This window comes from Bison bison, unplaced genomic scaffold (genome assembly GCF_000754665.1).
Source record: "Bison bison bison isolate TAMUID 2011002044 unplaced genomic scaffold, Bison_UMD1.0 scf7180017864043, whole genome shotgun sequence".
NCBI classification, from domain to species: Eukaryota; Metazoa; Chordata; class Mammalia; order Artiodactyla; family Bovidae; genus Bison; species Bison bison.
Window position 1 is genome coordinate 1,951,075 of NW_011494615.1, and position 16,800 is coordinate 1,967,874.

Here is a 16,800-nt window from a genome sequence, read left to right on the forward strand (position 1 = left end):
GCTGGACAGCCGAGAGGCGCGCGGAGGACGCGGTGGGCGGGAGGAGGCGGCGGGGCGACCCGCTCTTACCGAAAGATTGGAGGTTCTGGATAGTGGACATGCGATACTAGTGTGAGGCCGGTGTGGGGATAAAATTCCTGCGGGGCCCGCCCGGATCACCGTGTCAGGAGGCTGTAGTGGCGAAAAAACGGAAACAAATACGGAGACGCTTGGCCCCGGGGCTGGGATGCGGCTTGAGCGGCGGCGGCGGCGGCGGCGGAAGCCGGGAGGAGGCAGGAAGAGGCGAAGGAGGAGGCGGAGGAAGAGGCGGCGGCAACGGATGCGAAGACGCGAAAGAAGAGGCGGCGCTGCGGCTTCTCCCACAAAATGGCCGACGGAGACTATTTAGCCGCGCCCGCCGCCCCTCCCACGTGACCCGCCCTCGCCAAGCACTCTGGGACTTGTAGTTTTCTCGAGGCAAGACAGTCCGGAAAGCCTGGAAAGGGTGGGCTTCCGGGACCTCAATTCCCAGCAGGGTGTGCGCCCCCCAGCACGGGGTGGCTTGGGCAGGGAAGGGTTTAGCGGGCCGCCGATCTGTCTGGCTAGAACCCTCGTTGTCTAGCCCTGTCCTTCCCGGTGTCTAGCACACTCTCCCTTGACTCGTCTTTTCTCGCCGTAGGGTGGCAGCCCGGAGGGGTCGGTGCTGGCGGGGTCAGGGGAGGGTAGGCGGATAATCTCCGTCAGTCACCCTCGAGGCCCTGGGTAATGTAAGTAAAATCGGGGTACAGGAGCAGAACAAGGCCCCAAGTCCCGGCTTTCGACTCGATGGACGCCCCTCATCATCTCCCTTCCCAATCTCCCGCCTCGTCCGGTTGCAGGAGCCCTGTTAGTTCCTACCAAGGGTCGAGGTGGGGGCCTCCTACCCAGGATTGTGCTGTCCTCCGAGTGTGTCTATCACGGTGGTTCTCAAACTCTAGCGTACATCTCCCCGAGGGCTTAAAATACAGACTGATGGACACCCCGGAGCTTCGGTTTTAGGACGTCTGGGGTGTGACCCGAGAATTTGCATATCTAACAAGCTGACAGGAGACGCTAATTCTACTCATCTGGAACCTCCGCTTTGAAACCACTGCCCAGCTTCACCAAAGGCCTGGCATCCAGTGGGAGTCACATATATTCCCCAAGTCGATCGAATGCACCAGAAAATCAACCTGTCAGCTTAACACAGAACCTTGAACACGAAGGTTAATTGACAGAGTCAGACACCGGAACAGTAATATCTTCCTATCAAGCTATAAACAGAAAAACAAACCTGAGACTATGGGAATGGGCTCACCCAGTCAGGTGCTCAATTGTAAAACTTGGTTGGCCTTCTGGAAGCAAAGAGATAGACTGAAAGGGATTCTTAACCTTGTTTTGTGCCATGGCAGTCTTGTGAAACCTATGGACCCATTCTCAGAATAATCCTTTTAAGTGCCTGAAATGAATGTTGGATTACAAAGGAAACTATTGAAATTAAAACCAATACATTGATAACATAGTATTGCTTCTTTACTAATGCCTTAATTGAGAAGATCTAGCAGCAGATCTCACAAAGGCTGGAATTTCGAAAAGGTGACAAATATTTTGAGATGTCTGTAAGCATCAGAAATGTAATATGAAAATATCAGTGACTTCTACTGGTGCAAAGTTACAGATCCTTCAGATACTACTTTGATGTTGCCAGCATTCATAATGAAACAAAAGCTAACTTTTGTTTAGAGATTAGTGAAAATGTAGGTGGACTCTTATTTTCCATCCGGTTTTAGGAATCCACTCTCCTCCCCACCCACCCACAGTTTTAGCTGTGGATTGACAATGTGCAGGCCCCAGTTTCAGTTCAGTTCAGTTGCTCAGTCGTGTCCGACTCTTTGCGACCCCATGAATCGCAGCACGCCAGGCCTCCCTGTCCATCACCAACTCCCGGAGTTAACCCAGACTCACGTCCATCGAGTCGGTGATGCCATCCAGCCATCTCATCCTCTGTCGTCCGCTTCTCCTGCCCCTAATCCCTCCCAGCATCAGAGTCTTCCCAATCCTGGATTTAATAATCTTTTGTGATTAACTATGATAATAGTAAGTGAATAATTTACTATTATAAATAATTTACTATTATAAAAAATAATAAATGGATAATTTATTGAGTACATACTATTTGCCTGTTGTAAGCTTTATACACAGTATATTAATCTTCATAGCCATTCTATAATATAGTTATTCCTCTGTTTATACTCATGTAGAAATGGAGGCTTTCATGGGTTAAATTATTTGCCTGAAGAATCAAATTGGCAACTCTCAGAAATCTGAACTACATTTTGGGGCTTTTAGTCCTGACTTAAATGAATGACACTTTTATTATCCAAACTAAAGTGTAAAGTGTTAGAACTGGTTCAAAAACAAGAAGGAGAAGCAAACATTTTTTGTTGTTCATTTGTTGATTATTCCTACAATGGCTTTCTAGTTTTGAAGCTTTATCAGTGTGCTTTAAAGTAATTTTTAATACTTATTTGGATGAAATTTAAGAATAAACAAAATGCATAACCATTTCTTTTTCTTTGTTACTAGACATCTCAAACTGTTTTATGTTTTTTCTTAGAAGGAGCCAAAAGTGGTCCAGTCAAGGAAAAAAAAAACATAGAGACGTTAAAAAAGATCCAGAAATCTTGGGGTATTCATGGTCATTACCTGTGTCAGGAGAGCACATACTTTCTTGGACCTACTGTTTACATCAGAGATCCCCAGGAGCTCAGAAATCAAAGCCAACTATGAATACAGGTCAAAAACAATTGTGATGATAGTCTGGAAAACCCTTCTGACTCTAGTCATCATTCTGACTTTGTATTTAGACCTGACCTGTCCAATACAGGAGCCACTAACGACGTGTGGCTATTGAAGCCTTGCAGTGTAGCTACTGCAAACTGTGACGTGCTCTCACTCTAAAGTACACATTTGGAAGACTTAAATTGTCTCAGTTCACCTGTTTCTTTTTAGAATGTGGCTACTAGAAAATGTAATACTGCATATGGCTCACATACTATTTCTATTGGACAGCACTGGTTTAGAGTGAAAGGATTTGATCTATATGTAAAGTTATAAAAGGGACAAATTTAAGCACTTAAAATCTATTATTTTTATTAATATCTCTAAACAATATCAGCCTAGTTTAAGGTGATTATTTTCTGCCTTATTTCCAAAGGGAGTGTAGATCACTTGCAGAAAACAGTAGTAGTGACTAAAGGAATCAGGGAAGATTTAAAAAAAAAATGTTAGACTAGTTGAGAAATAAAAGCCCCCGAAGCTAGAGAGAAACCTCAGATCTGGCTTTTAACTTCCTAATGGTTAAGACAAAGAGAAAATCAGCTAGAAAATCCGTATGCCTACCAGGATGAAAACATACCAGTTGTGCAGGAGGAATGACTTTGCCTGGCTCTGAGCCACAGGCGGTGTTTTTCTTGGGCTCTCAAAAAGGGGACACTGTGAGGTAGTGGACAGTGTCCCCAGTAGTCTGCCTACCATGGAGACAATGGTGGGTTTTATGCAGCTGCTTCGCATATCAGCCAGTCATGAAGAGATGCTAACAGGTGAGGACTCGGGTCTTTGTCCATCCAGAGGTTACTGATTGCAGCGGCCTCGTGAGGATGTGGCGCTCAGGTTTTCTGCTTCAGTGAGTGTAGCTCACCATCTGTCTCAGCTGCTGTGCTCTGAATTCAGCATCACTGAGGTCACCCCTCCCACCAGCTGTTCCTGGTGACTCAACAAGAATCCTAATCCAGGCCGGTTCTTGAGAGATGTGGGACTCCTTATGTAGGAGGATCTAGACCTAGTGTCTAGGTCAGAAAAAGTCACTTTACAACCTCAGCTTATTATCATGAACACTTGATTGTTACATTAGCAATGTGTGATACAAAGGAAATGCTTGAAAACATTATCAGTTAAGACATTTAATTCTTTTTTTGTCATTGAAGATAGTAGAATTGTGTTAGAGCAGAACTCACTATTATGAGTATTTGCATAGGCCAAAAGTAAAATCACATCTCCAGAAACCTACTTAACCTGCAGTGGGAACTTGAATGATAGATCATTGAAATTAATAATAATAATCAAGGGTTATGCTATCATTAAAGAGAAGGGAATAGTAATTCGCTCAAAATGGCTAGCTTGTTATCTTCACTATCCAAAGATCCCTAATAATGTCAGAAAATACATGTTTTGGGGAAGAATAAATTTAGCACTGAACAATACGGGTATGTCATCAACAGATTAGACATTTCTTTCCTCCTAAAGGAAAGAAAAACAAATCAGTTAATGGAGGAAATGCTGAAACACTAGCTTCACTGGATTATTAAAGATTACAAAACATCTTTAAAATTCTGATATTATGGGCCTGAAATCCTATATTTTGGCAAAATAATATGCAAGAAGAAGACAAAGGCATTTTTCAAAATGTTTAAAAACTCAGAAAGTTTACTCCCATGCACAGTATTGATGACACACTCCAGAAAAATTAAAACTCAAAGAAGAGAAAGATACAAATAAAAGAACATAGGTACATAGAGAACTCAGTAAAGATTATGGTTATGCCTAAATCACATTGGTATGTAATGAGGGTGAAATATTTTATGGGTGACTTTTAGAAGAATAGAAATTTCATGCTTTTTTCAATCCAACAAAAGGTAAGAAAATGTAGAAAAGAGCAGCAAGAAATCATACAGTAAATTTAAAACACTAAATCATAATAAAGATGTTAAAAGTACATAATTACCAGCAATCACAAGCATGAATGTTACATTTTTCTGTTAACTAAAATGGCTGCAAAACTTTACCTAGGTGCTATTTATGATACATTTAAGGTCGAATGACAGAGACCGAAAAAGTTATTGCAAGCAACTGCTAGTTGAAAAGCAGCGTATAACAATATGACTATTGGGAAAAATGAATTCAAGAATTACATTAAGCAGGACAAAGAAGAACGGTTTATCTGGATCATAGTTATGTTGGACCAAGGATATGAGTCACAGACTTTTATATTCCTTACAACTTGGCAAAATGCGTATGAGGCAAAAAAAAGAAAAATATTGAGAAATTGATGAATTTGCAGCCATAATGGAATACAGTAACACATTTGTTTCAGAAACTTATGTATGGTAAACAAAAATTAAGATATAGATACATTTAATAATATAGATGTTATTATATTATTATAATTATAATATTGGCACAATAGATAACATGTAAAACTTGGTACCCAGTGCAAAGCATACCAATTGTGTAAAAACACCCAGGACACCCAAATGTCCATCAACTGATGAATGAATAAGCAACATTGGGTATATCCATAAATGGAATATATTCATCCAAAAAAGGAATGATACATGCTGCGGTGTGGATGAACTTTGAAAACATGAGGCCAAATGAAAGAACCCAGTCACAGAAGACCACATACTGTGTGACCCCTCTTAGGTGAGTTGTCTAAAATTGGCCAAGCTATAGAGACAGAAAGTAGATGAGTTGTTACCTAGGACTGGGGATGTGTTTGAGGGGAAATGGGTAGTTGCAGCTACTGAATATGTAGTTTCTTTTTTGAGTTAATGAGAATGTTCTAAAATTGATTATTGTTTAGTCGCTGAGTCATGTCTGACTCTGCAACCCATGGACTGCAGCACACCCGGTTTCCTTGTCTTTCACCGTCTCCCGGAGTTTGCTCAAACTCCTGTCCATTGAGTCAGTGACGCTATCCAACCATCTCATCCTCTGCTGCCTGCCTTCTCCTCCTGCCCTTAATCTTTCCCAGAATTAGAATGTTTTACAATGAATTGGCTCTTTGAATCAGGTGGCCAAAGCATCAGTCCTTCCAATGAATATCCAGGGTTGATTTCCTTTAGAATTGACTGGTTTGATCTCCTTGTAGTCTAAGGGACTCTCAAGAGTCTTCTCCAGCACCACAGATGGAAAGCATCCGTTCTTCAGTGCCCAGTTGATTATGATGATGGGTAGATTATATGGGATGTGAATTATATCTCAATAAAATAGTGGTAAAAAAAATAGGATACAAAAAAGTAAAAAAAAAGTTTCTCTGATTCATTTTCAACGTAGTAAGTAAAATATTAGCAAATCAAGTCAGCACTATACCCAAAAGAATAGTATTAACCCAGATATGCCAAGATGACCAATCATAAGTAAGTATATTTTAATAATATACTTTAGAATTTAATATACAAAACTTTAAATAGAGAGTTTTGCCATCCTGTAGGAGCACAGAGAAATGTTCACCAGCCAGGAGCTGAAGAATTCTCCATACCTCAAGTCATTAACCAATCAAAATGACAGACTTACAAAACAGACTCAACCAAAACCATTCCCAAGAGTTGCATTTTAGTCAGTAGGGTCGGAGGGGGCTTGGGACATGGAGAAGGGGATTGGAGATCTGATGGTACTCAAATAGAATTGATAGAGACTTCCTGTCTTTCAGAGGAGATGAAACCCCTTAACAGCATGGGAAAGAAAAATGGACACCATAGTGGTAAGTCAGCTAGCTTCAAAAAAGCCTCTTTGGAAAGGTGCACAGTATCGTTTCATTGAGCTTTAACTTGCAGGTACAGGCCCAGTCTGAACTACCACACTGAGAAGAGACTGATCTCTCCCTTTCTCAACACACTGACCAATGAAAGGACATGAGCTCAATGGTCGTGTGAAGATGAAAAAAAAGATTTTAGTTGATTACCTGGCTCTATTCGCCAAAGACACTGCCCCCTTCTGCCACTCAATGAGGGGAAAGCCAGGACCACAGCGTGGGAGTTAAGGCTGCATGTTATATGAGCTCATTCAGTTTCTGGAAGTGGCATGACACAGGTTGTTGCTTCTTTCAAGGATAGACCAGTGACCTTTCCAAGTCTCAAATTTATGCTGATGCTTTCATTGTAATAATAGCTTGCATGAATTCTTTTCTTAGTTCACTTTAATATGAGGGCGACTTAATCGATTGTATTACTCTTTTAACTGAGCCATCGGTTATTTTTTTAATATTCAATATTCCCATATCACAATCTGCCCATCATGCTATGTAATCCTAGAACAACCATGTCCTTATGTCGTGGGTCTGCCTAAAGCTCTGGTAACAGCTACACTGAGATATCAACCTGTGGTGCCATGTCCTTATAAAATCTTATTTAATTGATATCACGCTGTTCATATTTTGTCAGTTTCTCGGGTCTAGGGTTTCAAGACTTTTGAGTTTAATCACCTTTATTGGAAACATTTTCTTCATTTAGTGAATTTACAAGGCTGGTAAAACAATCTCAGCCAAGATTCAGTTTCTTTCTTTATTCCTTTTTCTTTTTCTTTTTAATAGGATTGTGTCTCATCTAAGCAAAGAAAACAGAAATATTCATGTGGCAATATAGTACTAGCTTGCACCTACTAAGTGTGCCATATGTACCAGGTCCGGGCTAAGTGCTTTCCACACAATACTTGTATTTTCCTTAGCTTCATTTTAAATTCTGGACCACAAATCCCAAATGGGCATTCAGCGTCACAGTTCTTACGGCACTTACTCAGATGTTTTCCTCTTTCTCACTCTCTCCAATGATGATTTCATACATCGGTCTTCTCAAACCCAAATTCCTTCCCCCGTGTTCCTTCTCAGCTGATGACCTTGGTTGTATTTCACTGAGACTATAGAAGCAATCAAATGGAAACAAACTCCAGCCACCAAATCTCCAAATCTCACTGCATTTGTCCCTGTGCTCTTTGCCTTGCCAGCTTGTTACCCTGGTTGAGCATCCCTGTTTTCCTCTTTTGCACTTTCAAGGATGTTGCTCCTGGAAGTATCCACCTCTCCCTCTTGCATCTATAATGTCTCTTTCTCTATAGACTTACTTCCACCAGGATGCAAATATGCTCTAGAATCATACGTCTTAATAGACGAAAACAAAAATTCCTTTGACACATGTTCTTTTCTTCCAGGACCCATTTCTCTTCTCTTCCAAAAAGTTGTCTAAGGTCACTGTCTCTGCTTGTTCATGATTCATCTCTCCTTAACTCCTCCGTACAGGCTTCCATCTCCGCTGCTATGCTGAGATCATCCATGCCCAAGTGTGCTTGACCCTATGTTGCCAACCCAATGCTGTCTCACTGTTTCTGACTTGGCAGCATTTGACAGCATGAACTACTCTTTTCTTCTCTTGGCTGCTGCGACTTCATCGTCTCTTGCTTTTCTTCCATCTCATTGGTCATGCTATTTTCAACTGCTTTGCTGACTCCTTCTTTGCTCAAACTGTGTCAGTGTGTTTATTAAGATAAGAGGAAAAATCAGGAGATGGTATGTTGGAAGTCAAGGAAAGGAAGTGTGCATCCCAAAGGCTGGGTTATGAGTGGTTATCACGAGCTGAGGACAGCTGAGCCCGGTAGACTGGCAACCTTCTAGCTGCATTCAGTGGCATCATGGTGTCAGGGTTAGGGGACAGAGCTGAAGTAGACAAGCTGACTACTTCCAAACATTCATGCGACCAGGGAGGATCTCAGATCCCCTCCACTTAGGTTACACTGGTTATCATAAGCAACCGGCAAGGAGGGAATGCATTAGAACTTCCCCTTGAGCTCAAGAAAAACAAACATGGAGAGGAAGTTATTCTGCATCAAAAGCAACTGTAAAGAAGGGAAACAAACATGGACAGTTATGTAAACAAAGCCATTCTGCTTTGAGAAATGGATAGGACATGGAGAGAGGGTGAGGAAACAGACTAAGTGAAAGAAAATCTACTCCTGAGTTCAGCTCACCTCAATTCACTTGGAATATTAGGCATCTTTAATAAGAATTCTTTTTTACAGAAACTTGAGAATTTGCAGAGCTGTCAGTGAAGCAATGAGTTGGGAGGGCAGTGTCATTGTTTCTTGGAGTATAATTCCAAAATAAATAAAGGACCCCAGGCTGTCTGTGTAACAGACAGCATCCTCAATAGCATTTTTTTCCTGGTAATTGACAAAAGGGGTTCCATGTGGCTTTTGCTTACAGATGAAAAAGAGTAAAGACCTTCACCTTCTTAGAAACAGCTGTGCATCTGTCAGATCTACCCAGTCACAAACACTGAGTCTGGCTTTGCAAAGTAAACATGTTATTTTGTATGTAATTGCTATAATTAGCTGTAGGGACATCACTGACCCATTAGCAGGAAAAACAGATGGGATGAGATTTGTCTTCATGCATGGGCTAGGATATAGTGAAAATATTAGAAATTGTTAGCCATAAACTCAGTCACCATGTTGCAGAGCTAGAATGCTCAGTTAAAAACAGTGGAGGAAGTGGTACAAGCAGTCCATGAAGGACCTCTTTCAGTTACTCAAGATGACCATTTTAGACGTCTTTCATGGTGGCGGATTACTGCAAAATCAGTTCATGTGAAAATGTGAGCAAACTCCCCAAATCTATTTTCACATTCTCAGCTACTGAAACTGCCACTGACCCAGCAGCCTTGGCGGGAAGCCTGGGGACCCTGCCACTTCTTCCCTTCTCTCCACTCTGTCTGCTTGGTCTCTGAGTCGGCCTCCAATGCAGCAACACCTACTTTGAACATCATCTAGAATTTTGATTAGGGACTAGAATTTTGTGAAATGTTTAGATTTTGTAGGGGGAGTGGGGATTGGCATATGTATTCTTTACTTTTTAAAACTGAAGTATAGTTGATTTACAATGTTGTGTTAGATTCAAGTGTACAACAAAGTAATTCAGTGATTCAGAGTGGTTCATGCACACACATATGTGTGTGTACAATATACTTTCTCAGATTCTTTTCCCTTATACATTATTATAAGAAATTGAGTATAGTTCCCTGTGCTATACAGTAAGTCCTTGATGGTTAACTAGTTTATATATACTAGTGTTGTCTATACTAGTATAATCCCACTTAAACCCTGAGTTTTCAGTGGGGCCAAGGCATCAGAGAGGCCCTAGGAGTTGGCCAAGCAATTCTCTAGTCAAAGACAGGAAGTCAGGGCACAGTAGGAGACTGGTGCCATGTGGAGAGACTGCTATTGGTTGGAAAAAAGGCTTTTGAGGAACAGGAGTGTCTAAATTAGATTGTCACGTATGACGCGATATACCGTGTGCCCCTGCCCCCCGACTTCTCCCCCATCCCCGATCCTCGTCCTTCAGTGAGGTCTGCTACAGGGCTGGTTGATCTCTTTGTTGTTGCTGTTGTTTTAAGTGCAAATTGTTGGAGAGGTTACATTTCCCTTCTGGATCGATACAGTATAAAACAGAGGCTTCTTTTCTCTTTCTGACTTACTTCACTCTGTACAATATGCTTTGGGTTCATCCTCCTCATTAGAACCGTCTCAAATGTGTTCCTTTTCATTGCTGAGTAATATTCCATTGTATATATGTACCACAATTTCTTTATCCATTCATCTGTTGATGGAGATGTGAGGGAGGTTCAAGAGAGAGGGGACATATGTATACCTATGGCTGATTCATACTGATGTATGGCAGAAACCAACACAGTGTTGTAAAGCAATTATCCTCTAATGAAAAATAAATCAATTAAGGAAAAAACAGAGGCTGCAACAGGGATGCACAACCATTGATCTCCATAAGCCCAAATTCACAGGCTTTTGGGAAAAGCTTTGGGCTTTAAGGGAAATAGAATTGGGGGTTTGAAGCAGTATAGACTGGAATGTAAATTTTTCCTGGCACGGAGCTTACTCTTACCTCCAAACATCTGGGCTACACTAGGCTTCTCCTGAGCTGGGGAGGGTCAGGAACCATCAGAGGGGACTTTTGAACCGAGCCTTCTCAAAGGATAGGTAAGGGTTTTCAAAGTCAGAGGGAGGCATTTCAGAGGATTGAATGTAATGTGGGAAGATGCAGAGTTGAGAAGGGTCCTAGCTTGAGTGGTTTGTGAGCCACAAAGGGTAAATAGGGCCCTACCAGGAGCTGTGGTCCAGAGTTACATACACTATTACAGTCCAGCTCTGACAATGCCTGGAACAGACTTTCCAACCACACTTAGATCTGTCTTTTAACATTAGCCAAGACAACCATTTTCCCCGGCAATCAAAGACAAAGTGGAGGCCAGGGGAGCAGAATCCCAACTGCCTCAAATCAAGAAGTGGTAACTTATTCCTTTGTCATCAGACAGTTTAACAATCGATGGGCACCAAGCTGACATCTAGCCAAGTGGCATCAGCAGAGCTGTTGTGCCACAGACAGTCAGCGTTTCAACAGGCCAGGGTCACTGAGAAGAATTGCTACTGGGCACAGATAAAACAATAACAGTGTCATTTAAAGACAAAGAAGAACCTCAGTTCTGCCAGACCGATGACAGGAACTCATTCATTGCCAGGATGGTTCTACAAAGACCCAAATTACAAACAGGGTGGAAGCGCTGATTCACAGTCTGTTTTCAGCGGCAGAGCATTCATGACACATGGTCTGCATTTATCAGGACAAAGAATACTTGTCCAGATTTTCCCTTTTAAAGATAAAAAATCTTTTTTTTTTTCTGACTTCCCAGTGGGTTTGTTACAAAATGAATGAAATAATAGAGAAGAATAAATCAGAAAGGACAGGCTTGAAAGTGCAAATTATTGTCATTACCAGGAAGCAGGAAAGGGCACGTTGAAGGTAGAAGTGCCATAGGAAACACTGACCACCATCGCTGCCTGCAGATCGCGCTTGCATCTTCCGTTAGGTGATTACCACATTGCTCAGTGAATGAGGACAGCAGTTGCATACCATTTCATCCTGTCACCTTGGCACCGAGCACCTCATGCTTGGGGCACATCCTGTCTCTGGGCCAGCGTTGCTTCTTGTCTTTTTGATACACAGCACACGGAGGAGAAGGTTCCCAGGCGCCCAGCCCCGTCTCTCCCTGAGCAGGTACAAAGCCGAGAACTTGCAAACTTGGTAGTGCTGTGTAGGAGTTGCCAAAGGCATACTCCCCAGATTGCTCTGATGACAGCAGAGGACAGAGTCTCCTGGACTCATGGAAGATCTTGAGAGTGGGCAGGTGGGCAGAGGATGTTTCCTGCACAAGCAGACTTCCTGGGGGCGCTCAGGTTGCTGGACTTGTAAACTCTGCGGCCTCTGCCTGGCTGGCTGGCTCTGGGCACTGTGCTATGAAGAAAGGCAGGGATGGGTAGAGGAGGGGGCTGTTACCTGGTCCACCTGGCTCCATCCCAGCTCACCTGGCCCTCCAAGCAGAGATTTAACTTTGTCCACTTCAGAGAGCCCCAGGGATATGTGACTGGAATCCCCCTTCCTCAAGGCAGCTCATTGGGTTGTTTTGAGGCAACAGTAATCCAAAGTCTCCAGGAAGTTAAGTTAAGATGGCTGGATAGTGAATTGACATTTTTTCCCTGGGCTGGAGAGAGCAAAGGAAACAGATGAGACAGACACAAAGCTTTTCCCTAGAGGGATGGAACAGCGCTCATCCCAGGGCTCAACCCATAGACTGGGGCTCTCTGTGTTACCCCCTCCCCTCTGCCCTTCCTTCAGCTGCTCTTTAAGCACTGGCTTACATTTTGAGCGTAGCACTGTCCTTGACAGGGATGGTGATGGGGACTGGTTGGAGGGGAAATTTGAGTCATCAGAAGTTTACAAGGGGGACTTCCCTGGCAGTCCATTGGTTAAGACTCTGCACTCCCAATGTAGGGGGCACAGGTTCGATCCCTGGTCGGGGAACTAAGATCTCGCCAACTGCACAATGCACCAAAAAAAGAAAAGCTTACAAGGTTTTCTAACTAGTGGGTGGTCTCCAAATGTTTTGGGCCACACATCCCATCAGTAAAAACTGTTTGACAGTGCATCCCTGAAATATGTATGTTCATTTATAAATTATTACGTGCACTTGCATCTATCCACATATTTAATCTTGGTAAAGCTTACTTCCACATAGAAAGTGAGTTCAAGGATGAGTATGCTCTTTCACCTGACCCCAGTGGACCCTCTTCTGTATCCTTTGTGCAGTCTGTACCCCACTTTGGAAACTGCTTTCTAACTTTAGAGTTCCCCCCAAGTTCTGGTTTTTATGGGCAAAGGATGAAGGAGAGAAGTCCACTCAGAGAAAAGATGGGTCAGCCTGGGAACACGGGTTTTGTTCAGAAGTCAGTGAAAAAAATAACTTTTCAATGTCTTCCCTGCCTCATCATGGATGGCAGGAAGGAGTGATGGCACCCAAGAACTCTGTGGTAGCTCTTGACCAGCTTAGAGACAGTGCTTTAAGAGGCCCACTCAAAGTTACTGGTGTCTCACTGGGGCCTACAGACTGTGAGCATCTGTGGATATAGGAGCTTGTGCTTTGGGATTCTGCGCAGCCTGGACCATTTCACTGCCGCCTGAAGTTGCTCCACAGTCTTTAGAAAAGGGAGGGAGTGAAGTAGAGGTTAGGGGGAGCCTCTTGCTTCTCCACCTTGGTGTTGAGATCCCTTCTATACACTTCAGTGTCAGAAGGGTGCTCACCCCCAGCCTTGGATGGGCCTGAAGGTGCCTGTGGGGCACCATCTTCAGTTGTCGATTGGTCACGGGGTAACCACAGGCTGGAGGTAGGACCACCATGGCCACAATAGGTGAACCAGATTTGTTTCAAGCACCTGCTCTGTGCCAAGCTCTGTGTGATTATGAACGGAACCCACTTCCTCAAGGGGCTTTCAGGTCAGTGCAGGAGAAAGATAATCACACATGTAAATGCAGTGCAGGGAATGTCTTAGTTTGAAGTTTCCCCAAAGGAGATTCTGCATTAAGTGGTTAATTTGGGAAGTGACCCCCAGGGTATATGCTGAGGGAGGGAGAATGTGAGAGTGAAGGGAGAAAAAGTCACAAGAAAGCATCAATGAACAGGTTACCACTGTGGGCACCTGGACCTCAGCCCTGCAGGGGCCTCTCTGAGGGACTCTATTGAGCACTGCTACTCAAAGTGGGCCACAGGGCTGAAAAAGGTCAATTTTCATTCCAGTCTCAAAGAAGGGCAATGCCAAAGAATGTGAACTGAGAACTTCCACGTGTACAAACTGGGTTTAGAAAAGTCAGAAGAACCAGGGATCAAATTGCCAACTTTTGCTGGATCATGGGAAAAACAAGGGGATTCCAGAAAAACATTTACTTCTGCTTCATTGACTACCCTAAATAAAGCCTTTGACTGTGTGGATCATAACAAACTGTGGAAAATTCTTAAAGAGATGGGAATACCAGACCACCTTACCTGTCTCCTGAGAAACCTATATGAAGGTCAAGAAGCTGAATGAAGGTCATAGAACTGAATATGAAACAGCTGACTGGTTCCAAATTGGGAAAGGAGTGCGTCAAGGTTGTATATTGTCACCTTGCTTATTTAACTTACATGCAGAGTACATCATGTGAAATGCCAGGCTAGATAAATCACAAGCTAGAATCAAGATTTCTGGGAGAAATATCAACAACCTCAGATATGCAGATAATACCACTCTAATGGCAGAAAGTGAAGAGGAGCTAAAGAGTCTCTTGATGAGGGTGAAAGAGGAGAGTGAAAAAGCTGACTTGAAACTCAACATTCAAAAAACTAAGATCATGGCATCCACTCCCATCACTTTGTGGCAAATATACGGAGAAAAGGTGGAATCAGTGACAGGTTTTCTTTTCTTGGAGTCCAGAATCACTGTGGACAGTGACTGCAGTCATGGAATTTTTAAAAGATGCTTGCTCCTTGGAAGAAAAGCTATGACAAACCTAGACAGCATATCAAAAAGCAGAGACATCACTTTGCCGACAAAGGTCTGTATAGTCAAAACTACGGTTTTTCTAGTAGTCACTTATGGATATGAGAGCTGGTCTATAAAAAAGGCTCAGTGCTGAAGAATTGATGCTTTTGAATTGTGGTGCTGGAGAAGATTCTTGAGAGTCCCTTGGACTGCAAGGAGATCAAACCAATCAATCCTAAAGGAAATCAACCCTGAATATTCATCGGAAGGACTGGTGCTGAAGCTGAAGTTCCAGTACCTTGGCCACCTGATGCAAAGAGCTGACTCACTGGAAAAGACCCTGATGCTTGGGAAGATAGAAGGCAAAAGGAGAAGGGGGTGACGAAGGAAGAGATAGTTAGATAGCATCACCGACTCAGTGGATATAAATTTGAGGAAACTCTGGGAGATAGTGGAGGACAGAAAAGCGTGGCATACTGCGGTCCATGGGGTCACAAAGAGCTGGACATGACTTAGGGTCTGAACGACAACAACTCAAAGTATAACCAGCAGCAGCAGCAGCACTCAGGAGCTTGTTAGAAATGTAGCGTCATGGGTCCCACCAGGCCTGCTGAATCAGAATTTGCACATTAAAGTTTGAGAAGCACTGCCTTTAATCTTTCATCTTTATCAAACATGATAACTTTGATATAAAACATATTTTTCTATATTTGAGGACTTGATTCTACCAAATCTGATCCTTCTGAATAACTTCTTTGGGATTTCCAATGTTTGAAGTGCATATTAAAGTTTTTCTGGTCCCTTGAAAGCTCTTTAAAATGCAACGCCATTTACCTGCACTTTATCATAATTACAACTCAATTGTAGTGACAGAAGGCTCACGAAACCTACTGTTCTGTAAAATGCAAATTTTGTATGGGAAATACTTCCCCTGGGAGAAAATAAAGTGGCTGTCATTCGAAAAGTTATTTTTAAAGGAATGTACCTAGTGCCTCCTGTACTTTAAAGTTTTGTCCAAAATTTCAAGGAATAGAGGACCCTTTGTGAAAGATCAACATGTACACAGAAAGATACTTCAAAAATGTAACAGAAGTTCCATATTTAACAAAATGTCAAAGACAAGTAGTTCAATAGTTGCTTATATATCTTTTATATTGGCATGTGATTTTACTTTTGGCATCCACTCATCTTCATTTCGTCACTAACACAAGGATTAATCTAAGGTTATAAAACTAATTTTTCACATAGTGTATCAGTTACCTATTACTCCATAATAAACAACTCCCAAGCTCAGTGCTTTGAAGGGGCAATGATTTATTCTTGTTCGTATGTCTACATGTTGCCTGGGGTGGCTTTGATGACCTCCTGGGCTCAATAGACTTGGCTAAAGGTTGGATGTGAATCTGTTCCTCAGGTCAGTGGGCTGCCTGTGGCATGTTCTCATTCAGTTCATTTCAGTTCAGTCGCTCAGTCGTGTCCAACTCTTTGTGACCCCATGGACAGCAGCACACCAGGCCTCCCTGTCTATCACCAACTCCCGGAGTTCACTCAAACTCATGTCCATCAAGTCGGTGATACCATCCAGCCATCTCATCCTCTGTTGTCCCCTACTCCTCCTTCTCCCAATCCGTCCCAGCATCAGTCTTTTCCAATGAGTCAACTCTTTGCATGAGGTGGCCAAAGTATTGGAGTTTCAGCTTCAGCGTCAGTCTTTCCAATGAACATCCAGGACTGATCTCCTTTAGGATGGACTGGTTGGATCTTCTTGCAGTCCAAGGGACTCTCAAGAGTCTTCTCCAACACCACACTTCAAAAGCATCAATTCTTCGGCACTCAGCTTTCTTCATAGTCCAACTCTCTCATCCATACATGACCACTGGAAAAACCATAGCCTTGACTAGACGGACCTTTGTTGGCAAAGTAATGTCTCTGATTTTCAATATGCTATCTAGGTTGGTCATAGCTTTTCTTCCAGGGAGTAAGCGTCTTTTAATTTCATGGCTGCAATCACCATCTGCAGTGATTTTGGAGCCCCCGAAAATAAAGTCTAACACTGTTTCCACTGTTTCCCCATCTATTTCCCATGAAGTGATGGGACCAGATGCCAAAGCAAAA

General features: G+C 42.8%; 1 protein-coding gene across 1 annotated transcript in view; it reads right to left on the minus strand.

The window, feature by feature from the left end:
* EIF1B (eukaryotic translation initiation factor 1B) overlaps positions 1-382 on the minus strand; it is a 2,446-nt gene extending 2,064 nt beyond the window's left edge. The window contains exon 1 of the mRNA XM_010835474.1: positions 70-382. Coding sequence (XP_010833776.1) covers positions 70-100 — 31 coding nt within the window. The 5' untranslated portion in view covers positions 101-382. The remainder of the gene's footprint in view (positions 1-69) is intronic.
* Between the last annotated feature and the right edge of the window lie 16,418 nt (positions 383-16,800).